This window comes from Cyprinodon tularosa, unplaced genomic scaffold (genome assembly GCF_016077235.1).
Source record: "Cyprinodon tularosa strain WSP-4 unplaced genomic scaffold, ASM1607723v1 ctg130, whole genome shotgun sequence".
NCBI classification, from domain to species: Eukaryota; Metazoa; Chordata; class Actinopteri; order Cyprinodontiformes; family Cyprinodontidae; genus Cyprinodon; species Cyprinodon tularosa.
The window spans coordinates 1,173,037-1,198,994 of record NW_024038115.1 but is presented as its reverse complement, the minus strand read 5'-3'; the positions used below and the strand labels follow the sequence as shown (position 1 = coordinate 1,198,994).

The 25,958-nt window shown below is 38.1% G+C and overlaps 1 protein-coding gene across 3 annotated transcripts in view; it reads right to left on the bottom strand.

Annotated features, from left to right (window-relative positions):
- adamts12 (ADAM metallopeptidase with thrombospondin type 1 motif, 12) overlaps nt 1-21,103 on the bottom strand; it is a 34,035-nt gene extending 12,932 nt beyond the window's left edge. Inside the window, exons 1-10 of one of the 3 annotated variants that reach the window (XM_038277297.1) lie at nt 20,808-21,103; nt 20,348-20,709; nt 6,586-6,763; nt 6,256-6,458; nt 6,087-6,170; nt 4,832-4,956; nt 4,606-4,755; nt 1,746-1,889; nt 256-400; nt 76-168 (exon numbers count right to left, since the gene is read on the bottom strand). In XM_038277297.1, coding sequence (XP_038133225.1) covers nt 76-168; nt 256-400; nt 1,746-1,889; nt 4,606-4,755; nt 4,832-4,956; nt 6,087-6,170; nt 6,256-6,458; nt 6,586-6,763; nt 20,348-20,709; nt 20,808-20,919 — 1,596 coding nt within the window. In that variant the 5' untranslated portion in view covers nt 20,920-21,103. Of the gene's footprint in view, nt 1-75; nt 169-255; nt 401-1,745; nt 1,890-4,605; nt 4,756-4,831; nt 4,957-6,086; nt 6,171-6,255; nt 6,459-6,547; nt 6,764-20,347; nt 20,710-20,807 lie in introns of those variants that run through there. The other 2 variants (XM_038277296.1, XM_038277299.1) reach the window with 2 other exon arrangements.
- Nucleotides 21,104-25,958: the final 4,855 nt, after the last annotated feature.

Genomic DNA, 25,958 nt, shown 5'->3' with positions numbered 1-25,958 from the left:
AAGTGTGAGAAAGAAAAAGCACTATATATCCCTTTCATCTGAAATCAAAGCCTTAATATGGAAAAGCTTGTTTACCTTATCTGGTCCACAGCGTGTACCGTCTATAGGTGAGTCCAACTTTGATCGACAAGTACCATTCACTGAACACCAAAGAATTTGGCAAACGTTCTGTAACATAAAGTCAACAACTGAGGTCTCAGTCCAGAAGAGTTTAACTGATTTCTTTTTTTTAATTTTTATTTGAGCAACACTTACATCAACCTCAGAACAGAAAGTAGCATTTGGACCATACTGGAGCTGGCACTGGTGAAGGGGGGTGTAGCGGACACCAAGACGAGCCAGAGGGGTGCTCAGATCCCTCTTAGAAGGACGATCATCTAAACAGAAACCCCAGCCTCGGCTAAGGCAAATATAAATGGATGCAAGGTCAGTTTTTGGGGGGAACAAAATAATCCATATATTGGCTAATGACATAGCCACAAGGCAGTCAAAGTTTTCCTTTTTTTTTTGGGCTCAACTGTTTTCTCAGGAATGGGCTGAAGTGGAAAAAAAAGGCAATGCAAGTTAATCCAGGTTTATTGATATTATGGTTTGGATGCCACAAAATCTTTTCATCAGAAGTTTTATTTAGTTTGAAGTTTTTTTAAGAAAACTTCAGAGAAATTGATGGAAGTAAAAGGGCATAGTGACAGAGGCCTGCATCACATCAACCTCCCCCAGTGGTCTACACATCAGCCTGTGGTAAGATGGCCACTACCCCTCTTCTTCATTTCTTCCTTATTCATTATTGTGTTATTTTGTGTTTGGTGTACTACCCAAAGGTCACAGTTGGTGGTGTCATATGTTTAAAAGGAGCCACAGGTAACTTCTCAGCAGGTATGCTGATTGAGGCGGGAAACACACAGTTTTTGACGGTCGCTGTAGTTGCGTTATGTTTTTGTTTTGATCCCTGTGTTGAAGTCATAAACTCAATGTTTTCAACAGCAAATGCATCTTGTTCCAGAGCACAAAGGATCAATAAATGCTCTAAAATAACTTCTATTCATAGAATCCAAGAAAGCAAAGCAGTGCCCGTCAGCAGCCCCTGAGTTGCTTAGGTTTTTTATTTTCATTTTATTATTATCATTTGATTTTTTTATTATAACTGCATTAATCATTGTGTTCTATTATCTTATCAGAAGTATGAAGTATTGATGCTTTTTTTGTTTAAAAAAAAATTAATAATGTTATTCTTTTTATTCCTGGCAGACCTGCTGATTATCTGTTTAGTTAAGCACCTTTTGGTTCAAAGGAAGCAGCAGTTATTTTTTTATTTTTTTGCTATGTTGAGAGATATATTTTTAAAATAACTAGTTAGTATGCTTGGCTAAATTTCCTATTTTGATGGTTACCATAACATCACACTAACTGAGGTGTCCTTTCAGACTTCAGCCACTGACTTCAATGCTTTTTTTCCTTTTCTACAGTACACATACACAGCAATGGTCTAATTTTACTAGAGGGGATAAAGGTCTGCAAAAAATATGGAATGTATGTGTTGCTTTATTAATGCAAATCTGTGCTAGACCTTCAGGGGGGGTTGTTGTTATTTACTAGGATTGCTCCTTGGACCGATTAAGAAACATAAACACGTTTTTCAGACAAATCACATGTCCCTGAAGAAGAAAAATGAAAGTAAAATGAATGAAATCTAGTCATCATTTTATGGTCAATACCTTAAAAACAATGTTCTAAATCAGTCTTACTCGAGGAAGCGTGTGATGTACTCTTTTGAGCAGGAGGACCACGTAAGAGGTGAACTGTCATACAAAAGTTGCCTTGACATGATGAAAGGGTGTTTTCCTCCCACCTCACAGTCATTCCCTTGGCCGTCGTGATGAATCCCAAAACTGTATTAAATCACAAATCAACATGACTTAAATACAGTATTTATGTTAAGATGGATTTAAACTTTTAACTCACTTAAGAAAAACATTGCCGACAGGTTAAAGTGTGTTTTCTTAGAAAGGTTGATTAAGGCAAGACAGCTGATTTGTATGGAACCATTCATGCACAGGTTAATTTGAAGGGCTTTTAAAGGAAAACTATGAGGGGAGAAATGCATTCAAAAAGAAGAAATACGTTTCAATGATTGGAAAAGCATTCAACAAAAAGAAACAAAAGTGCCATGACATTTAAAACAGTACCAGAATTTCTCCATTCTGGGACAATAAAGATTTTTTTTTTTCTACAAAGAACAGATAATCATAACCATTATAAGAAAGTACTGGTTTACGTCCTACTGCCCCCTAGATGAGGGGTCTATATAGTTTAAACCTGACCTCTGTAACTCTTAAATTTAAGAACTGTTTGACGTACTTAGGCCAACACTGCAACAGTACTTGAATGGCATTAACATATTTTTTTATTCTTTCCCTCTAACAAATGGGAGCCAGAGTTTTCTCAAAGTTCAGACTCCAATAACAACTTCTGTCTTTGCAAAATGGGTAAGAGTGGCAATGATGTAGATCATCCTGAAACGGAAGTGCTGTGGTTTAAACCCCAGCTCCGTCCATCCCTTTTGTGTTGCCCTTGGGCAACACTCATCACCAGTATGACTCATCACCAGTATCGCTACTGATGACCAGTGGGCCTGGTGGCACCTGGGTATAGCAAACTAGCTTCTGTGAGTGTGCCCCAAGGCAGTTGTTGCAACAATGTAGGTTGCTACCACAAGGGTCTGAAACTATGGGTGAATGATTGTAGTGTAGAGTGCTTTAGGACTTTCTGACCTGAAAATAATCTATAAGTACAGATCATGTACCTAAAATCCACTTTTCAACACTTAAATACATTGCTTGTGGACTTGGAGCCTCAAAGAGTGCAGAAAATTTAATTAATGTTCTCCATGTGCTGTGTAGCTATCATTTTATTCTCTTTGGGTCATTTTCAAAATCCACTTGGTTTTCTCTATTTCCTGTTAAGTTATGCTTTATATATTTTTTGTTTGTTTTTGTTTTCTACAGTAATTTCACTACATTTGCCATGGAACTGCTAGACAAAGTCATAGATAGGGTTGGGAATTGAAAAGATTTTCACGATTCCGATTCCCTTTTCGATTCTATGAAACGATTCGATTCTTTATCGATTCTTTTTTCGATTCCAATTTGGGGGGAAAAGGAGAACAAACAGTTTGATTATCAGAATCAAATTTGTTTACTTAACTATTGCACAATCTTACAAACTCAACAAGATCAAGATGTCCACAGGAAATGTGAAACTGGAGTAACATCTGTGTTTAAATGAAAAATCAATATACAAGAACAAACTTAATAACCAACAATGTCTAATAACAAATGATGTGATAATAACCTATTTTAAATAACAAAAAATACTAATTATAAAACAGTAGTAGGGAAAATTAACAGTTATTTTGCAGAAAGATGAGCATATCTGCTTTTTCTGGAAGGATACGGGATCTTTCAGGGCTTATGGTGTCTCCAGCCGTGGAGAACACCCTCTCAGATGGGGTGGAGGAAGCCTGCACACAGAGGTAGTTTTCAGCCAGTCAGATAGCAAGGGCAGCACATCTTGCTTGTTCCACCACCACAGTGTGGCGCTATCCCTGCAGGGGATGGAGGGCAAGCTTTTACAGAGCTGGATTTCCTGATCTACCCTCTGGGCTAAGGAAAGACGGGGCTTTGATTCACAAAGTGACCGCAGCTCGTTGTCTTCCTCCTCGAATAGTTCTTCCAACTTGCGTAACTTGCGTAACTTACGTAAAAAACGTGACGTAAGTCGTGCTCCCCAGAGCCGGCGCTCTAGGCTCTGGTGCTGCGGGAATCGAAAAAAGAATCGTTCAGTGAGCTGCCAAACGATGCCATGGAATCGGAAAATACGGAACCGGTTCTTAACAGGAACCGGTTTTCGATTCCCATCCCTAGTCATAGACTTTGGCTTATCAATTTCAGAAATATTTCTTCAAGTGATATTGTAGTCAAAAGTCAAGGCTGTCAAAGTCCCAAATTGATAGGTCAAAATTTTTAGTTGTTGGGTGTATAATCCCACCAACTTCATTATGTTAACTTTTAGTTTCTGTACCCCTAGCTAAATGTATGTCAGCTATAAAACTACAAAAATGGTTAAACGGGTTGAATTGGGATGCTGTATGACCTGGAGAGGGGCTTGGTGTGAATTGTGTCTCACCTAAATGAGCTCCCCTCAGACACACCTCAGAACAGAGGAGACCAGAGGACTATTGTTAAGCTATGACAGAAATAAAATGTGCAGGTCATCAACAGAGATATTGTACTGTTCAATCTTAGGCAGTAATCATTTGAATGTTAAATAAAAGTGGTCTGGAAAAAACCTCCCTGAGGAACTCCATGTCATTTTTGTTTGCTCTGATCTATTGTTATCATTCTTCAACTCTAATTGCATTTTCTTCATGAAGTTGATAAATGAGTAAAATGCTTTTTTTTCTCTAAACTAATTTTTTTCAACAAGTACATTTACTTTCCTCGATGTCCGGCACACTCATAACACTAACAATAGCATTTTGTTCATAATGACCCTAGTTCCTCTAATGAGCAGGTAGTTCATTTACAGCAATTAAAAAAGCACTACCTGTGGCCCATTTCATGAGCAACAGTGAAGGCCACAGGCAGTCCTGAATCCTCATTGATGTTGCAGCTGCGGTGGGGTTGACACATCCCAGACAGATGAGAAAGACCGAGAGTCTCACAGGGCTGGTTCATTCCTGCACAGATATCTTTTCTTTGTAGGGAAAACAAATGTAATAAATTGATATGCATATCTCATGACAGCAATTTGGGTTTGAAAAATATCTTGCCTTGTGATAAGAACAGCCAGATCATGGTGAGCTGGGTGAGTGTCACTCTGTGGATTCAGGTTTTTCTGCCATGCGCAGAAACTGGACAGAGTTGTGTCTGCATGGTGAACTATTTTCAATCCTTTCTGCAACAGGAGGAATGCAGTCTTGTTATATTTAACATTTCATGTATGTTTCTGGAGAAATAACAGGACTGCCTTTGAATTTTTAAACCCCAAAGCTTTTTTTTCTCGCAGATACTATTAAAATAGTTCAGTGGAAAGAGGTAGAGTTAAATAAAAGTACCTATTTCATAAAAAATGACTTAATTAGTTTACTCCCTAAGTGCTAGTTTGGTACTTTTGTAATAATTTACACAATGTTGACTGTTTGCCCGAAATACTCACCCCCCCAAAAAACTTTTAGTGTAAACGGTATTTTTTCAATTAAAAAAAGTATTTTCTTAAACTGAAGGTCCAATTTCTATTGGCCTATTTAAGCTATTTAAAATCCAAAATAATATAGGCCCTAAAAATAACGTTTACAAATACAGAAACACAATTTCCCTCCTTAGAATCTATACAGTGTAAAGTATGGCATATATATTGCTAATAATGAAACAGTGAATTAATGAATCTGTTGGCTGTAATACACAAATTAAAGATGAGCAGGTGGATCGTTTTTAAAGCATGAAAGCAAAACATCATTATTTCCCTCCCTAATAGTTTCAGTTTAACTAATGGTAACTTAATATTTTTTGTCTTTTCAACCTTAATTTTGTAACTGATCAGAGTATCTACAAACTTTACCAAGTGATCAACAAATTTCTATTTTGCTGGAACATGATAGATAGGAGGCTTCAAGATCAGTTTTCTACCAGAGACAAATAATAATGTACTTAAAAGTCTAAAATAAAGTTAAAATAACCTGCAGTGAAATAATGTCATTTTGGAGTCAACATGTCTCCATTACTACCATTTACATACAAACCAATTTGTATGCATGAACATGTAGGCGAGGCATGCTAGGAAAAAAACATTTTGTCCAAATATCACATGTATAAATATGGAGCACTTAAAGCAGATAGTTAGATGGAAAAAAAAATTCACCAAACTCTTAATGGGCCTGTTCCATTGTGTTATTATGGAAGGGTTATTTCAGCAGCTTTTCATCTATTCTCTCGCCTTTCAAGTGCTATGTATGCAGCAGTTACTATCAAGTTTCCACAGATGAGCTATAAATCCTTTGGATATTAAAAACTTTGGATAACTGTTACCTCATCTCCTTGTAGCAGAATGAGGCGCACTAGGATGACATGAATAGCATTTCCAATACTGGCATCATGAAATATTCCAGCAACCTGTCAGCATAAAAATAATGTTAAAAAAGAGCATGTGCAATCATGTGTGGAGCAATCATATAATCAAAATAAAAAAGGTCCTCACCATGTTCATGATGGTAAATATGTAGGACTCAACATTTTCACTGCCATGATATTCAATGAGTTTGGAGTCGGCCACCACCATGGTCTCCACCCATCGCTCTCGGCTGACTGAGCGCTGCGAACGGGACTGAGCCCCCTCCCTCTGCTGCTCCCTCTCCCATTCCTCCCTCTCTTTTTCCACCTGGAGAGAGTCACTTGAAGCATCTAAACGTGAATATTTAAACACATAGCTTTAGCATACAATCATAGTTGAATCAGGTGTAGGCAGAGAAAAAAAATAATTTCCCACACACCTGGAGCTGTATGTTCTAAAACTGAGTGAAGGACACACCTTGAACTCCGCAGGAGCCTGGAGTCTGTTTGGCCTCAAGGCTGCGCTTTCTTCTTTGGTTTTCTTTTGTGGATCTTGGATAGACAACGTGCGGCTCTGGAACCCCTGCAGGATCACTGAGCGATTTCTGAACAGGTTCAATGAAAAAATGCCCCTCTGGCAGAGAAAAGAATCCTCTCTGCAGAAAGAAAAACAAAACAAAACATGACAGCGTGGCAAGTCGAAATGACTCAGACATCCCAATATGCACAGCAAGCCATGTCTGATAGGGGGAGACAACCCCCTGCAGCTTAAAAAAATTAAAACTTGTAGAAACAACCACCCCACATATGTCATTAACCACCAATTCTGAATACAAACTATTCTCCTTTCCTTAAAGGCAATAGTACAAAACACTGAAAAAAATGGCGTGCATGTTCGAACAGGTGGAGGTTATTTAAATGCAGACACTAAATACTCCTGTGAAAAATTATTATATAAAGATATCCCTCCAAAATAGACTTTTCTGGACCATTTTATGATGTATAAAATGTACTTAGTTTTACATATATTTTTAGCACAGTAACACTTTCAAAGTAAAGTCATACTGTATTTTGTTGCAATGGCAACAGTATAAGAAATTATTATTTTAAGTATTTTAAGGAATAACAGGAGAACATTCAATTTTAGGTGCTATAGCCATAAAGATTTAAAACAATCAGAGTAAAAAATAGGACTCAACTTTATCTTTTCCGATCACCGTCAAGAGTAAGTAGGTCAAGGAATTTTACCACTGTTAGACTTTGCTCTCAATTTCTACATTTAACCAGAGATGGCAAAAGTACTCACTTTCCGTACTTGAGTAAAAGTACAGATACTTGTGTTAAAAAATACTCTGGTAAAAGTGGAAGTACTGATTAAACTTCTTTACTCAAGTAAAAGTAACAAAGTACAGGCTTGTTAATTTACTTAAAGTATAAAAGTAAAAGTAGAAACCACTTTTTTCATGCCGTTGCCTACATTTTAAATGGATGTCTGCCAATAGGACTAGATCTCCGTTGTGTTCATTTTCAATCATCTCGTCGTCCATGCTACTATGCTAACGCCACCGCCACCAAGCTGCAATGATTTGCCGCCAATGAATACCGCTGAATCTGTCGATTCATCTTGTAGTGGTGCGTCAAATGCAACGTAGATTCCCATCCAATTAGATTGAATTTGGTATTGATGACGTGAAAAATAATAACGGTAACTCCATTGAAATGATTAAAAACTAAAGTAACGAGACAATTTTTTTAAAAATGTAAGGAGTAGAAAGTACAGATATTTGTGTAAAAATGTAAGGAGTAGAAGTAAAAAGTCGCCCTAAAATAAGTAGTAAAGTAAAGTAAAAATATCAGAAAAATCTACTTGAGTACAGTAACAAAGTATTTGTACTTCGTTACTTCCCATCTCTGCATTTAACCTATACTGTATATACACAGCTCAAAAAAATTAAAGGAACACTTTGAAAACACATCAGATCTCAATGGGGCAAAAAATCACACTGTTTATTTATACTGATATGGACTGGGTGATGTGTTAGGAACAAAAGGATGCCACATCATTTGATGGAAATGAAAATTATCAACCTACAGAGGGCTGAAATCAAAGACACCCCAAAAATTACATTGAAAAAAATGATGAGGCAGGCTAGTCCATTTTGCTGAAATTTCATTGCAGCAACTCAAAATGGTTTTCAGTAATTTGTATGGCCCCCACAAGCGTGTCTGCATGCCTGACAACGTCGGGGCATGCTCCTAATGAGACGACGGATGTCGTCCCTGGGTATCTCCTCCCAGATCTTTACCAGGGCATCACTGAGCTCCTGGACAGTCTGAGGTGCAACCTGGCGGCATCGGATGGATCGAAACATAATGTCCCAGAGGTGTTCTATTGGATTTAGGTCAGGCGAGTGTGGGGGCCAATCAATGGTATCAATTCCTTCATCCTCCAGGAACTGCCTGCATACTCTGGCCACATGAGGCTGGGCAATATCGTGCACCAGGAGGAACCCAGGACCCACTGCACCAGCATAGGGTCTGACAATAGGTGCAAGGATTTCATCCGGATACCTAATGGCAGTCAGGGTGCCGTTGTCTAGCCTGTATAGGTCTGTGCTTCCCTCCATGAATATGCCTCCCCAGACCATCTCTGACCCACCACCAAACCGGTCATGCTGAACGATGTTAGAGGCAGCATAATTGTCTCCACAGCTTCTCCAGACCCTTTCACGTCTGTAACACGTGCTCAGGGTGAACCTGCTCTCATCTGTGAAAAGCACAGGGCGCAAGTGGCAGACTTGCCAATTCCCGTGTTCTGTGGCAAATGCCAATCAAGCTCCACGGTGCCGGGCAGTGAGCACAGGGCCCACTAGAGGACATTGGGCCCTCAGGCCACCCTCATGAAGTCTGTTTCTGATTGTTTGGTCAGAGACATTCACACCGGTGGGCTGCTGGGGGTCATTTTGTAGGGCTCTGGCAGTGCTCCTCCTGCTACCGCTCCTGCTGATGGGTTGTAGACCTTCTACGGCCCTCTCCTAGAGTAACTGCCTGTCTCCTGGAATCTCCTCCATGCTCTTAAGAATAAGCTGGGAGACACAACAAACCTTCTGGCAATGGCACGTATTGATGTGCCACCCTGGAGGAGTTGGACTGCCTGTGCAACCTCTGTAGGGTCCAGGTAGCGCCTCATGCTAACAGTATTGACAGCGACCCTAGCCAAATGCAAAACTGGTGAAAAAGATGAGGAGGGGAGAAAATGTCAGTGGCCTCCACTTATATATATATATATATATATATATATATATATATATATATATATATATATATATATATATATATATATATATATATATATATATATATATATATATATATATATATATATATATATATATATATATGTACATATCTTCAAACAGCTGTTTTTGCACAACTCAGGTTTTTAGGTCATTTTGACAAGTTTCACATGTGTTTCTTAGAAGGAATGGAAAAATAAATGTCAGAGGCCAAATCTTTAGCAGCCTGCAGAGCAATCATTCTGTATCACACTGCTCCGTTCATGGAGTTCAGAAACTAGAAATGGACACTCCCTTTGGAACGAACGTATTTCTCCATCTGTTTTAAAACATTAGGTTTTCACATTCTCTGAAACAGATATCTTGTTGAATGTGACTGAATTACTCTGGATTGTTTTAACTCTGTAAACCACAGCCAGAGCAAAACAGTTTGAATGAGAAGCATTTGTCTGTGCCTGAGGTTTGGTTATTATTTTCTTAAGAACAAGCATAGTCATGAAACTAGTTCTCCAGCAGCAACTCAGAGTGTGGGCCTTCAGCCAAACTTCTCAGAGTTCTGGTGGACTCATTTCCAAAGCATTCCGGCTTATATGTCTACACTCAGCATGGGAAGCTTCCCAGGGGCCCTGTGCAGTGAACTCTCAGCTGATTGCACAGTTCCTCTATATCTCATCCAAACACTGTGAGACAGCAATAACACATCATCTTATCATAGCCATATGGGCTGGACATGAGACAAAACATTGTTGGAAAGCATGTTAGTCATGTAGAGTACCTTATAATCAGATTCATACTGTACCTTCCAAACTTTTTTTCACATTTTTGTCCAGGTACAACCTGAAACCTCAATGTATAGTTTAAGGTTTTATGTGATAAACTTAGACATCTACAAAGAGTAAGACATAATGAAGTGGAAATACAAGGATTAACAGCCTTTCAATTGTTTAGAAGTCAGTACTTTCTAGAACAGCCTTTTACTACAGTTTCAAGATGTAGGTACTTCGGGTTATATCTACGCCAGCTTTTTAAATGGGGTGATATTTTGCACATTACCGTTTTGCTCAGACAGATAGGATCGAGATCACCTGGGCATAATTTTTCAAGGCTGACACCAGATTATCATTTAGATTTAGATTTGGACTTTGACAAGCCCAATATAACACACTATCATGCTTTGATTTAATCTACTCCATTATATCTCCAGTTGGTTTTTATTGTCGCTGACTTGTGGTAAGAATAACCTTTACTCCAATCTCAAGTATTTTCCTACACTAGGGCCATGAAATTAGCTCAAGTCATCTTCTAAATGAGCTTCTCCACAGCATGATGCTCCAACCACTATGTCTCCCAAAAGAGATGGTGTTTAAGCTGATCTATAGTGTTAAGTGTTTGGCAGCCACATCCCTAAGCCAAACGGTTCAAGATTGGCCACATAAGAGCAGAGAACCCTTTCCCACATCCAGTGTCCTAAAATAGCTGAGTACCAACAGACCTGTGGACACCTGTTAACCAGCGCTGCAACTAACGATTGTTTTGCAAATCAATTAATCTGTCAATAATTTTTTCAAATAATCAGATAGCCAAAGGCTTTTTGTGAAATTGAACCAGGTGAAACAAAATCTTTTCCACTTTAGGAGTACTTTAGAGTATATTGACAGAAGAAAACGATTTATATCTTACATGCAAAGTGTTTACATATTTTCTTCACCATTTTTGGTATATTTGCTGCTAAAAGCAGGTTTTTCTGTCAGCTAAAGGCATGTTTTAGTCGTCTCTTTGCTCAAGTTAAGGATTAATCGATAACTAAATTAGTTAACCATTATTTCAATAATCGATTAATCACGATCAATCCAAATAATTGTTTCAGCCCTACTGTTAACCCAGAGTTGCTATGAGTCTCTTGGCTGTTTCTTTGGGTAACACCTCCCAGTTTAGGAAAACAGACATTTGGATTGGGCATTTATATTTTTGCTTTTACTTTTTCAATTTCATAATAGTGTTATTTTAATTAAGTAAACTTAAGAGAGCACCTTTCATGGGTCACAACCCGCAAAACTCTCTACAATAAATACAAACGTAAAACAAAGGTGATAAGAAGCATAAAAGAAAAAAAAGACACATGTAACACTATTAAGCATAAAACAAGTTAAAAGTCAGAGTGAATAGATCGGTCTTCCACTGCTTCTTAAAATAATGTAAAATACCAAGACATTGCAAAGAAGGCAATACATTCCACTATCTAGGTACCACTATATAAAATTGTTTTATAGTGTTGTTTAAAACTTTATGACTTTATCTCAGACCTGTCTGCTGTGGTTCCTGATCTTTATTATGCTATTTGCTCGCTAATACCCCCTTCAAACATGTGAATCCTTTTCCGAGCAGTTGAAGTTACAGTTGGAACCCGAAGTACTCACTCAAAATCACTTCTCATGCTACGTTGAGGAGAATTGGATTTTATATTTAAAGGACCAAGCAGCAAGGCAGGCACAGGTTAAAGCAAAAAAGTATTCTTGTTTAATCCAACAAAAATAAAGTGGAATGAGTCATACAAAAATCAAAATGGAAAACTTTAGTAAAAATAACCAGCAAGTAACAACACAAACTTAGACATGCGTATTAAGTGAGACAGACGGAACTGGGTAGCAACTAGTTACGTTAATTTACTAATTTAAAAAAAAGAAAAGGAGTAGCATTACTTATTTATGCTTTTACTTAAGTAATATTCTTGTGAGAGTATGACTATTTGAGTAAACTTCCTGGTTGCTCTACCCACCATGAATAGCTGTTTGGAGATCAGGGGTATATACAGTCAACAGTAGAAATTCCAGCTGCATAATCTTCATTATTTCCTAACGTGCATTACTTGCTGTAAATATTATATAACTGTCTGTATACATGAGTTTAAACATTGAATTAAATGTTATGAGTCAACAGCTTCTCAATAAGGACATTTTTACACTTAAGGATTACATTCTATTTTAATTGAGTTTAAAAAGTAGGGCTACACTTAATTAAGTAATATTTTTTTTGGTACTCTAACCAACTGAAACAGTTGCTGATATACCTACAGAGACACAAAAAGGGTCATAAAAACAAAAACTGAGTGAAAATAGCCTGGGCAAACTGCATTTTCCCCTCATGATTTTAAGTTTGAGTATGACCCAATTACCACCTTAACTTGCTCCACCCATTATCCACCTCTTTGTTACAAAATTGAATGGCTATAGACTGGAGACTTGATTGATGATTGACTTTATTGATCTCACAGTGGAGAAACGTACTCGTTTTAGTTAAGAGTTTTAAACTGAAATATGTTTGACTTTGAGCTGAATGATTTTTGTTAATAAACTCTTATACTTTGAACAGAAGTTGTGGTGAATTTAATCCATGTATTTGCAGAATTATCTGTTTGAGCTCGAATCACTCTTTCATTTATTGTTCTAACACACAGCTAGTAGGGCGTGTGTTCAAAAACAGTTTATAACAGCCCAAATAATATCTTAATAAAAAAGATATTTACCACCTCTACCGGGGAGGGAAATAAACATCTTAAAGTATCAGAAAATATGAATTCCCAGCTGGCTGGGAATTGAATATAACAGTTATTCACAGTATTAATATGACATCCAACCTGGATGGGAATTGAATATAATATAAATCTACAACAATAAGTTGTGATTTTCTGTGGGCTAATCAAATTGTTTCTCTACATCATGTAGCTAAGTACAAAAACAATGATGACAGAAATGTTTCAAGAGATTTTTTTGATGGTTGTGTTAAAAAATTAAGTTTTGGTATTAGTCTTAAAAAGGTAGGTTTAGGTATTAATCCTGTGAAGCAAGGGTTATAGCATGGCTGACTGGTGAGAGAAATCTGATAAACCAATAAGGTAATGGAACTTGGAAATCAAATAATACACCGATAGTAGCTTTAACTTTTTAAAGAATGCAGTGTGATATTATTCTATAAATGTATGTATTCTATACCAAAACCAACTAATAGGTAAATTAAACACCATAGTAAAAGAAAGCAAAATACAAGTGTAGTGAAATGTTTAATTATCTTTTGTTTCAGTGTGATATTTGATAGATATTACCCAGTTTTTGTGATTGTAGCTCCAGCAAAACAAGTGGAATAAGAGTAGTTTGTGGTAAATGCAAATTCATGCAACACTTTTTAGAACCGTACTTGCTTAAACAACTGAAAGCACTTACCGTTATCCTTTTACTTCAATATTATGTACTACTTTGTAGTTATATGACACATAATCTGAATAAAATGCAACTGAGGGATGTGCGTGTTTGTAAATAGGCAGAAATGTACAAAGGTTCCAGTGGTTTGAGTTTTGCAAAGTACTGTAAAGCTAATCTTAGTAAAATGTAGTTTCCTCTGTCAAGAATCACTCACTGAACCCTTTACCCTGAGTTGTAAAACTTTAAGCCCCAGCAGACAAAGGTAGGTGGTGGTCTGCAGTAAAAACAGTAAGGCATGCTACAAAGAGGCCCATTGATGACTCAAACCCCTGCTCTGCATGATGTGCATGAAATGCATGAAACACCCAGCTTGAGTCACTCTGCATGCACCGTTTGGTTTTATTGGTAGTTGTATTTTTAAACTACCATACTGTACTCAGATCCTTCTCAAATCTGCAACCATGTTAGCAAAGCCTTTCTTTATTGTTACACCATATATAGAGAATGACCTCCTCGATGCAGTTCTTAATCTTGAATGTCCTGCCAACTTGGACAGGATGTCACTTTTCCCTCTCTAACCTCTATTTATTAATCCCTTTCCTCTGACCTGGAGGAAGCTTGCTGTTTGGGTGCGAGTTGCCAGAACCACAGGAGGTTACCATAACATGGGTCTGTGCTCTAAATACACCAGCCATGTGGAACAGCTTTACTCCTGTTTCCTACATTGTAGTTTTTAAAGAAGCAGCCAAGTGGACCTGAAATAAAGTGCCTCCCGTTAAACTCTGATGAGTGGCCTCGATAAAGTTTAAATGGGACACAAGGGGAGGTAACATGATGAAGCACAAACTTGAACTTATTCAAGCTAGATTGAAGGTTGAAGAAAGCATATTTGCCTCTGTAATCCCTAAAGGTTGCATAGGCTATTATGCAAGATTTGCTTTATAAAAATGTTCTAACAGTTATATGTGCCATGATGACTGTGTATGAGTTTTAAAAATGAAAAAGAAAAAAAATTTTCCCCTCTTTCATTGCCTTTCTCTACCTCTTAGCTAGTGTTGCAAAAAATGTTCTCTTTAAAAAAGCATTCCCCTTATGATGTCATCAGGGGAAATAAGCTGTCAGAGCTGTCTATAGCAGCCCAATGGTCAAGCTCCATCCTAGATCTGATGTATTATTCCGCACATCAAGGCTATATTTACAAACTCTGACTGGTTGTCAAGGTCGCGATTTTGGGATGACTGTGGTGTGGAAAGCCAAAACAGCTCATCCAGAGGAGGGCTGAATAAGGAGATTTGTGGTAATGAATAGTTACACTGATAATATGGGGCGTTTAAGCTTAAAAATACAATCACTGAGTACGGGTGTAAATACATTTTTTAAGATTTTTTATTGTCAGTGACAGTGTAATAACTCTCTGTATTTGACCCATCTCCTTGGGGAGCAATGGGCTGCCATCGAGGGGCGCCTGGGGAGCAGTGTAGGGTTAAGGGTCATGCTCAGAGACCCAGAGTAGCAGTCTGTGGGAGTGGGGCTCAAACTCAGAACCCCAGGATTCCAAGCTCTATGCCCTAACCACTAGGCCCCCACTCCCCCATATACAGTATATGTACTGGCTAATTTCTTCTTCAGGGGTAAGAGACCTATCTGGTATTTATAATCTCCATGAACACTTAGAGGCTTTCATTTAAGAGAGAAAAATTGCACTATACTATGTCTGAGCTTGCATGTGCTTGCTATGTGCAGAGCCTGAGGGCATGCAAAAATACTCCAGTGAGTTTTTTAACATGAACAAAAGAACACAAATTAGTTAATTCTCAGTCAAACACGGGGATTTCAAGTGTCCGGCAACAGTAAGAGGAGACCTGCATGATGCAAAGACACATGGTTCTGAATCAAATAAGGCTGAACTTGCAGCAGTAAAACTCTCCTTGTTTGAACTGCAGAGCAATTAAATCTGCAGCCAGACGCATTAAATGACAGGATGTAAAGGTGTTGATATAGTGGCTTTGGCTATGATGTGGCTTTACACCACTTAGGAAGCATGATGGAGCTTTGTTACCAACTTTTCACCTCACATATGTTTTCTAACATTCAGTTTTATCCAGAAGAACTAGACATGAGAAAGTAAAGATAATACTCAACCGATTTCCTTTAACCAATTAAGAACTTAGAGCGAATTACTATGCTATTGATATGTGTTTTATTTAAGGCATTTGCAATGTACACAGAAATTGGAATTGTCCCTAATTCAATTTTATTTTAAACAGTTGTTTGAATGCACTGCTCTTTGGAATTACACCATTTTGTTGATATTTGCAATTATTCAGTATTATTCTTCCCTCAGTTTCATAAAAGCATAAAGAAATGTTTTCTCAAGTTTACTTAATAAAAAAAGGACTAGATGCAATCCTCATTATTTGCTTTTTAGCAGCCTGTTTTATGTTGGATAAGTTTTGTGTGTTTTGTTTGTTAGTTTTTTTAATCTCAAGACCGAATACCAGGATTGTTTCATGATGACAGACTGTAAGGCATTGCCTGATGGATTTTCATCATATCTTTGCCATAAATACAGCAAAATATTATAGTGTGATATAAAACAGTAAAAAGCATCTCTTTTGTTGCTGATTTTGAATTATTGAAGTGTAAATGAAATCAGACATTACATTTTGATTGATAGAACAGAAAATGAAAAGAATTTACAGCTTTCATTAGAAGTAAACTGATAAACTGCAGGCTGATGCATTTTTCTAACCACAGATTTGCCCTTGAAATTCCAGTTTGTTGTTCAAATTGTTCTATTAAGGACTATAGCTTAAGAGTATATGGTAAATGGCCTATTCTTATATAGCGCTTTTTCAATTCAGGAGACTTGACCAAGGCGCTTTACACTACATGGTGAAGATTTTCAGTCATCCAGGTCATAGTCATTCCAAAAATGTTAAAAAACAAACCACTGGACTTTGTTTTCCAACTTTGAAAACGTTTCACTTCCCATCCAAGAAGCTTTTTCAATTCAAAATGTCAGAATTAGCGTTGAGTTTCAAGCTTCAAGGGCTACTCTATAAAGCTTGGAACTCAATGCTAATTCAGACATTTTAAATTGAAAAAGCTTCCTAATTAAATTAAGTGCTTCAAGCTCCTTCCCATAGTGTTGATTACAGACTAAAAATTGAAATTTTCGCTTTTAATGCATTTCATGAGTCATTTTTAGACTACTTCCTGTTTGATTCACTGATCCCTTATCAGAGCTGCTCAAGATAAAACGTGACTGTTCTCATATTTATTGTTCCCTTTTTTTTTTTTTTTTACAGACAATAGATTAGACAGCACATAGAATGAGTCACAGGGATTTCTCTTTAAAACAAAAAAGAGCTTTAAACCTCAATGTTTTACTGTAAAAGCTGAGAACTTGACACATGGACTGTAAGCACCACTAAGTGTAAAAAAAAATACATATATATAATTTTCCCAGAAGATCGGTAAGCTGCTCTCACATGTTTAATTGTTCTTTCACTTGACTAAATAAATAAAAAAAACAATCCACATTTATATGCTCATGGTTCTTCTTTCTGTCTCCCAGGGCTGAATGGCCTCTCTGTAGCTGCTGTGATTTCACTCCCACATCTGTCTGGCAGAGTCTTGCTGTTTGATGGTTTCTGTTTGCTTTCAGCTGCTATAAACCTTTATCCACAGACCAACACACTGTAATACATCATACCTCCACTCCAGTTTAAACAAGTTAAAGATGACTTTCAGTTTTGTATGAATACAATACACACAGTAGATCTAGATTAGCAAGACTTACTGTTACCTAAGGCCACCTTTTTCACTGAGAAAGATGAAAAGTGGGTCAGAGATATACATTCTCCCTGGAGTCATGTATGTCCCATTATGAGTCACGTGTATCATATTACGCCAATTTGAAGGATTTAAAGGAAACAGGTTAGGTAGGCGTAAGACATTTTATTAAAGCCCAACTAAGAGGCAGTTAGGCGAGAGGTTCCTGCTGTAACACAATAAACCCAAGTACAGGGACCAAAACACACCATGACAAGAGGTTCCACATCATTATTTCAACTAACCAAATGTTCCTCTTCTTCTGTAGTAATTTTCTGTTTTGCGTCCTTTAAAATACTTGACAAAATGTTGACAGATACATAAAACAATTTCAAACATGCATTTAACTCTAGAATTTTGCATGATTCCTATATTTCATTCTTATACATCTGCTGTCCAGTTGGCTTCATCCATCTGAATAGAAACACTACAATAAAGAAGAAGAAACTTTACTCCAGTAAAAAAAGTGTATTACGCTCTTTCATTGCCTTTTATCTGTCACACCTTGTTTCCCATGCAATAAAAATATGCTAGAAGCTTTCACTGAAGTCCCCCCTCCATGCACAGGGTAAAGAGACGGTGCATGCATAGGGTATTCATAAAGACATTCTGCAAGTGCAGACAAGGAGGGACGATGAACTCCTCAGGGTGCCAATAAGCAACAGGCGACAGCAAAGGAGACCTTCTGTAAATAATGTCAGGTTGTCTTTAAAAACCCACACTATTACCACTGCACTTTCATATTGATTGATGAGTTTGTTGGTTACCTGGGGCACATATCTACATAAAGAAGGCATGGCCTGATTACCTATGGCTAGATATCCCAAGGTTTTGAAAAGTGGCGTCTTAAGGGCAGATTATACACATCAAATGTCACTTGGGTTTGGTCATGAACCAGTTTTGCTGGTATGCTTCTGCACCGTCGGTCTGGAATTTCTAGGGACGCACAGAAGTTTCCCGCCAAAGGAGCCTATTCAAGAACTCACGAGAACTTCGGCGGCACCGGTGGGAGTGTTTATCTCCCAAAACAACAACGTCTGCAAGATATCACGGAGATGGATCTAGAGTTGCTAAACATGGAAGAGGAACAGGGCCCAAAAACATTAATATATAAAAAAATAACGAAGAACAGCCGATTCCGATGCCAAAGTTGAAAAATCATGCATTCCTAGAATGCACAATTTCAAATCCATCCATCCATCCAGAAAAATATGGATATGCAGCATTTTAAATACAGCATTCCATAGTGTTTTCTTGTAAACTTTCTGGCAAATTTGGAGATATGTTTTATTGCATGTTGCATATCCCAGTCAATCTGTTTCACCATTAAATCTGCAGCTCTCCCTGCTTCACTCTAGCCTCGTGAGACCATCCTGATCTCGCAAGCTTTCAAGGTTTCACTCGCAGATCAGTCTGGCTACTCTCCATTAAAGAAAATTTGGAGCCGTTCACCAAACGAACATCCAATCAGCGTTGGCTTTGAGGCAGGTTGAGGTGTGACGCAACGAGAAGCGCGACAGTTCAGTCTAAAGAATATTCCAGCTTCAGCCGATGAAACTAGCGTTAGCGTGGCTATCGAGCAAGTTTCATCGGAATTACAGAGTATTTCTTCACTGAAAGAAGAGCAAAACACTGCTCTGGAGGCTTTTCTCAGAGGAAAAGATGTTTTTGCTCTTCTCCCGACTGGTTTCGGCAAGAGTTTGATCTATCAATTGGCTCCTCTTCGTTGTCGCTCTGTTACAACGTCATATGCTTCGTTGATCTGATTGGTTTACTTGGCCCGTCTATCACCAACATAGGCCAATCAGCTAACCAGTATTTTCGCCCCTTCCCCAAATTACTTCAACGGGAGGCTTCCAGATGGATATGCAGAGCAAATCCATCTGGCGGAGTCAGGTTAGCTTCACTCTGTGTTCTGTTTAAAAAGATTTATGAACCTCTTTATTAATATAGTGATGCCAGAAACAAAATTTCAAGATATGTAGAAGCTCTGCAGTTTGATTCTGTCTGTACAATACGAAAACATGTCAATTTTAACCTGTAACTGGGCGCCATGGTCCTTTGAGAAGCCAAGCTTTTATAGTAAAGAAGAGCACAACATTTAAACTATGTTTTCTCAAGCTTGGATAATAGCGTGTTGTGGCTAACGCTAAATGCAGCACTTGGACTTGCTCAACAGCCGATACCACACCGTGACGTCACAAACCGGTAGGTGGCAGTAATGTTCTTTGACATAAATGGATGCCTCCAGTAAAGCACATTCAAATGAAATTACTCTTAATTAAAAACACTTATTTATTGAACAGTATGTAATATTTTCATATTTAATGTACTTTAAGAAGTTTGAATTTTGAATATGACCAGACTTTTCCTTTAAGTAGAAAATTGATCTGTAAAACTGTTGTAAGTCCAAACTTAAAGGCTCACACCTATACCCACAAAAAAAAAAAAGAAAAAAAAAAAAGAAATTGAAATTTGTGGGTGAAATATTTTTTTTTTCCAAAACTGATTTTAAGGACTATCCATTCAGCAGTTGGGGCAGCAAAAAAAAAAAAAAAAAAAAAAAAAAAAAAAAAAAAAAAAAAAAAAAAAAAAAAAAACATTTATAAGAGCCACAATTGGTCCTGGAGGTGCATTTTGGAAATTCCTGCTATCACAGCAAGATCAGGAAAACAATAGAAGCTAATATCTGTGCAGTAAGGATCAAGCTGCAATTTCATTTGGCTTTCTACATCATTGCCTCAACAGTAACTCTGTATAACTGTCATTGATTCTAGACAATTGCATAATTTTGCTAAAGGTAACTGATGTTTCTCAGAATAGAACTAACCAGACCATAATCTCATCTAATGAATGACACAGAGATTTACCACTCACTCTATAGGGTCAATAAAATGAAAATATCTCCTACCAGTCCTTTGCAGGTGCTGATGGCAGCCGTTCCTTCAACACCAGGGGCTTCCACTGTGCCCATGAGGTGGCAGGAGTTACCCTCTGTCTGATCATGCTCAGTCCTGTTGGAAATGCCATTCCTTCTCCTCTCAATGATGTATTCAGTTGACAGTAGGTGGTTGTTTCTGGTCAAATTGAATGTTAAAGTTTGGCCATTGTAACTGAGCTTGTAATAGACCTGTTCCTCTGGAGAGACGGACCGCAGCTCACGCCTGACTCTCCTGAAATGGTGAGACAAGGAGTGGGAGACAAACTCCCCATCAGCGCTGATTCTCACAGGGTGGACGATGGAGGGACCTGAGCCTGACGGGGAGGAGTGACCTACAGAGGAGTAGAGAGAAAGTTATTTCTTTTTATTCATGCACCCCGCAGAAATTTGCGCATAAACGTTTGTTTTCCGTTCCTGCAAACGCACGGACCTTGAGCAGAGGAAAAGGAGAGAAATCTGCCGGATGGCTCATCGTGGCTCGCTGCCAGCATGAAAACAAAGTGCAGCTGAAAGAGAGCCGAGCAGCCCAGCGAACATTGCATATTTCAGAAAGAACCAGGCTGTAGACTCAGGAGAAGAGGCATCTGCAGAGATCCAAGGTGTTTGCAGGATTCGACCTCTTCGGTCCTGCGCTGCTCCGTGTCATGACATGAACAGGCTCAGATTGTGCGTCTGAAGGAGGACATGTTCAGAGGGGGGCTGGCAGCCCGATCAGGGGATTTAGGGGAGAGAGAGAGAGAGGCTCCTTTTTCGGAGGAGTGTCTTTTCCTCGCAGTAGCGTGGGGGTTGCAGGGAAAGGGTTCCCTCATTTGAATACTTCAGTATCTGACTGCACTGCAAAAACAATCCAGAAATCAGTAAAAAAAAAAAATTTAATTAAGTGTATTTACCCAAATAAGATGATTTGCCAATGAAATTAGTATCTTTAGTCTTAAAATAAGAAAATTAGTTAATATGCACTTGAAATAAGACAATGCAATAGTTTTTTTCTTATTTTAAATGTAAATAGTCTTGTTGCATTGGCAAAGTGTCTCACTTTCGTCCTCAATTTGAGAAAAAAATGCACTTATTTTAGGAAAAAAATTACTTACTTAGATTTCCATTTTTTGCAGTGTGGACCATGTCCGCTTTGTCCATCCTGTCCAAACTTGCCTGCTGGTTATGCAGCTGCGCAACACGTGTCAACGTTAAAACAAATGAGTTGGATCATGAAGGATTCAAAATTAAATAAGCTGAAAGGAATCCTTAACTCGAGCTCTGACCGAAAACTTGAAAATATTGACAAAGTCAACAACTATCGGTAAGCAAAGACTGCAGTTACTTGGGGCCCCCGACCTCTTAGGGCCGGGTCTTTGACACCTGGTTGGCCCCCTACGCAGTTGCGAATGTAATGGTGGGAAAATTTCTCCTTAAACCCACCTGATACATGGGAGTCTGACCGGACCTTATTTATACCCCAATAAGTGGCAGATTTCAATAGGATGGTGAGCAGTTAAAACACCACACCAATAGCAAAGCAGACAGAAGTACTTTTAATTACTATGTTAATAACTGTGTATAGTTCATTAGACGGTTGGTGAAAAATACCCTCGTATTATATGTTTCAATAAACCGCAATAAAGATCTTAGAAGAAGGATGTATTTGAGTATATTTTTTTTAAATACAGCTAGGAATTATGGGTAATCCAGAGCATAGATTAAAGGGGAACACCGTTTTTTTTTTTTTTTTTTTTTTTTACATCGGGCCCTTGATTTTACGTTATGACATCACGTTCTACTCAACCATAGTAGTAGAGTTTTGTGTCATTTGGAGCTGTTCTGAAGATAATCAGTTAGGTCATAACGTCTTCCTATGGGCAAACGACTTGAAGGCACAAACTAAACTGTTCATGATTTACAGCAGCATTCATAACATGTAGGCGAATCACTGTCCCCCAGACATCAGCGGTTATATTTTTTATATTTATATCTTTTTAAAACGAAGCAGCGCGTATATGATTACGTCATACACGAGCAGACAAAACAGAAGTTATAGTCTTTGGACCAGAGTCTTTTTTGAAATAAGCTGATTAGTCAGTCACTTCATTTGGATGGGATTAAACTGATTTCAGATAATAAAGTAAAAAATGTTGGTGTTGTTCTTGATCAGGACCTGTCATTTAAATCCCATATCAAAGAGGTTTCTAGAATTTCCTTCTTTCATCTGAGGAATATTGCAAAAAATTTGAAATATCCTGTCCAGGGGTGATGCTGAGAAACTAGTCCATGCATTTGTTACTTTAAGGCTGGACTATTGTAATGCTTTACTATCAGGAAGTTCACAAACTATAGTTAAAAGCTTTCAACTGATCCAAAATGCTGCAGCCAGAGTTCTGATGAAAATTAAAAAGAGAGATCATATCTCTCCTCCGACTCTATGTCCCTTCAGCAGTCTGTTCCAAGGTAATCCGGTTGGGGCATTCATCCAGGTTCTCTGGTCACCCGGCTCGAACTCAGAACCTCAGGATTCCAAGCTCTACGCCCTAACTACTAGGCTGCCACTCCCCTATAATAATTTAACTTTATTAATCCCAAACTGGAGGAATTCCCTCTCTGCATTTAACCCATCACCTTGGGGAGCAGTGGGCTGCCACTGTGCGGCACCCGGGGTTTAGGGTCTTGCTCAGGGACCCAGACTGCAAGCTGTGGGGAATCGAACCACATACTTGCAACCTTCTCAGAGCACAAGTGCACTGCTCTAACCCACCAGGCCAACACTCCACAAACTATGACAGTGAATTTCTGGTGCCGTCCCTAAACAAGGACGTTTATGAGTTTGTTTCTGCCTGTCCTGTCTGTAATGTTCCAGCAGACCACCTTCTGGCCTCATCCAACCTCTACCCATACCTAGCCATCCGAACAGTAGAAAACATTTTGGAACCTGGCCTCATCTCAGCCTTCGGGGCCTACCCCGATGGATGGGATCAGTAGGGGGGAAGGGGTGAGGTCATAAATCATTCATGGGGGGAAGGGACCGGAAGGGGGTGGGGGGGGGTCATACGGTCATAGAGGACATAAGGTCATAAGTCATCAATCATTTTTGACATAAGGTGTCTTTCTTAGCTCTCTCCTAATGGAATATCTTCAGAACAGCTCCAAATGACACAAAACTCATATGGGTGAGTAGAACATGATGTAATAACGTAAAATCAAGGGACCAATGTAAAAAAAACGAAGTTCCCCTTTAAAACTATAACCGTTACGTACTGTACAATGTGTTAGCGACGGAGGGCGGGTAGGGGATGGGGTGTTGTGCTTCATATGGGGCTCACCCAGATAATGTCACTTACGAGCCTATTTTTGTGTCGTTACGCCATTGGTTGTCTCTAAAAACAAGTGACCAGCAAAAACCAAAACACACAATCTGGTAATGAAGTATCGATTTCCGAAGTATGAGCACACAGAAAAATCACTTTTTTTTTGTATTAGGCTACTATGGAAAAAATAAATCCCACTAATCTTCAAAAGTGTTAAGGTTAAGCTGCTCAGATAAGTAAAAAAAAAAAGTTAAATCAGTTGCAAAAAAAAAAAAAAAGGTTATGCAAGAGTGGAAAGGTTGATATGAGGTGCCCCCAGGGACATAAATCAGAATTAACTTGCATATACACATATTAAATTACACTCTTCCATATAATATACTGAAAACCTCACACAAACACTAGTAAAAAGCTCTCACATAAACTAGTGAAAACATTTACCTCTTATATAATCTACTCAAAAGCTCTCATACAAAGTAGTGAGAACTGTTCATATAAACTGGTGAAAAGCTTTACCTTTCATACACACTACTAGAAAGCTTTCATATACACTATTAAAAAGCTCTCATATACACTACTAGAACGCTCTCATATACACTATTAGAAAGCTCTCATATACACTATTAGAAAGCTCTCATATACACTATTAGAACGCTCTCATATACACTACTAGAACGCTCTCATATACACTACTAGAACGCTCTCATAAACACTATTAGAACGCTCTCATATACACTATTAGAACGCTCTCATATACACTATTAGAAAGCTCTCATAAACACTATTAGAACGCTCTCATAAACACTATTAGAACGCTCTCATATACACTATTAGAACGCTCTCATATACACTATTAGAAAGCTCTCATAAACACTATTAGAACGCTCTCATATACACTATTAGAAAGCTCTGATATACACTATTAGAACGCTCTCATAAACACTATTAGAAAGCTCTCATACACACTACTGAAAAGCTATTAGCGGATTTCAGTTGAAACGGAAGGTGTTTCAGTTGAAACAGAAGGTGTTTCAGTGAAACAGGAAGGACCGTCATTACACCGGAAGTTGTTTTAAACGGAGGTCATTCTGGCTAGCTCCGTACATTTTGTGCTATCTCCGGCCAAAATTGTATCAAATAAAATTATTGATTCATGCTCAGCTATCCGCTAAACAACTCACAGAAGCATGGGCATTACTCGACTTTATTTTTTATGTTTTTGCTTCAACAGAGATCCTTTTCCGGTGTTGTGCGAAATTCTGTTCCCATGTGAAAATCTGTTCCACCTGTGTCGGGAGCGCGCCGCGCATTGCAGCCACATAAGCGGATCTGATCATTTCCCAGGCCTTTCGGATCATTTCTTGGTTAAATAAAAAGTCGTAAAATTATACAAGGTTGAGACATTTAGTTTAATCAGCCACTGTTGTTTACAAAATTGTAAAATAAAAAAAATAAATGCGGTTTTCTTATGCTGTTTTGTGTTGTTATTTTAAACGCCAAGAGAATCAGTCTCTTTCCAAGTTTTTTCACTTCAGCCTGACAGAAATAAAAGTCAAGTCACCAAATACCAAATTTGTATTTATAATTTTTTATTACTGATATAAGATGATGGGAAGTGCCTGATAGCAGTTCCATAATATAGAAACAAATTAATTTAGCTGCAAATCTTAAACTGTGTTTATTTCTCTCTTCATCAACAACAAACCATCTGGATTCGGTGATATTTGAGCAATGTTTGCCTAAATTAAAGGAGGGGGACCATATATTTTAGCTTTCTAATAGTGTGTATGAGAGCGTTCTAATGTATATGAGAGCTTTCTAATAGTGTATATGAGAGTGTTCTAATAGTGTATATGAGAGCTTTCTAATAGTGTATATGAGAGCTTTCTAATAGTGTATATGAGAGCTTTCTAATAGTGTATATGAGAACGTTCTAATAGTGTATATGAGAGCGTTCTAATAGTGTATATGAGAGCGTTCTAATAGTGTATATGAGAGCGTTCTAGTAGTGTATATGAGAGCGTTCTAATAGTGTATATGAGAGCTTTCTAATAGTGTATATGAGAGCGTTCTAATAGTGTATATGAGAGCATTCTAGTAGTGTATATGAGAGCTTTCTAATAGTGTATATGAGAGTGTTCTAGTAGTGTATATGAGAGCGTTCTAATAGTGTATATGAGAGCGTTCTAATAGTGTATATGAAAGCTTTCTAGTAGTGTGTATGAAACGTAAAGCTTTTCACCAGTTTATATGAACAGTTCTCACTACTTTGTATGAGAGCTTTT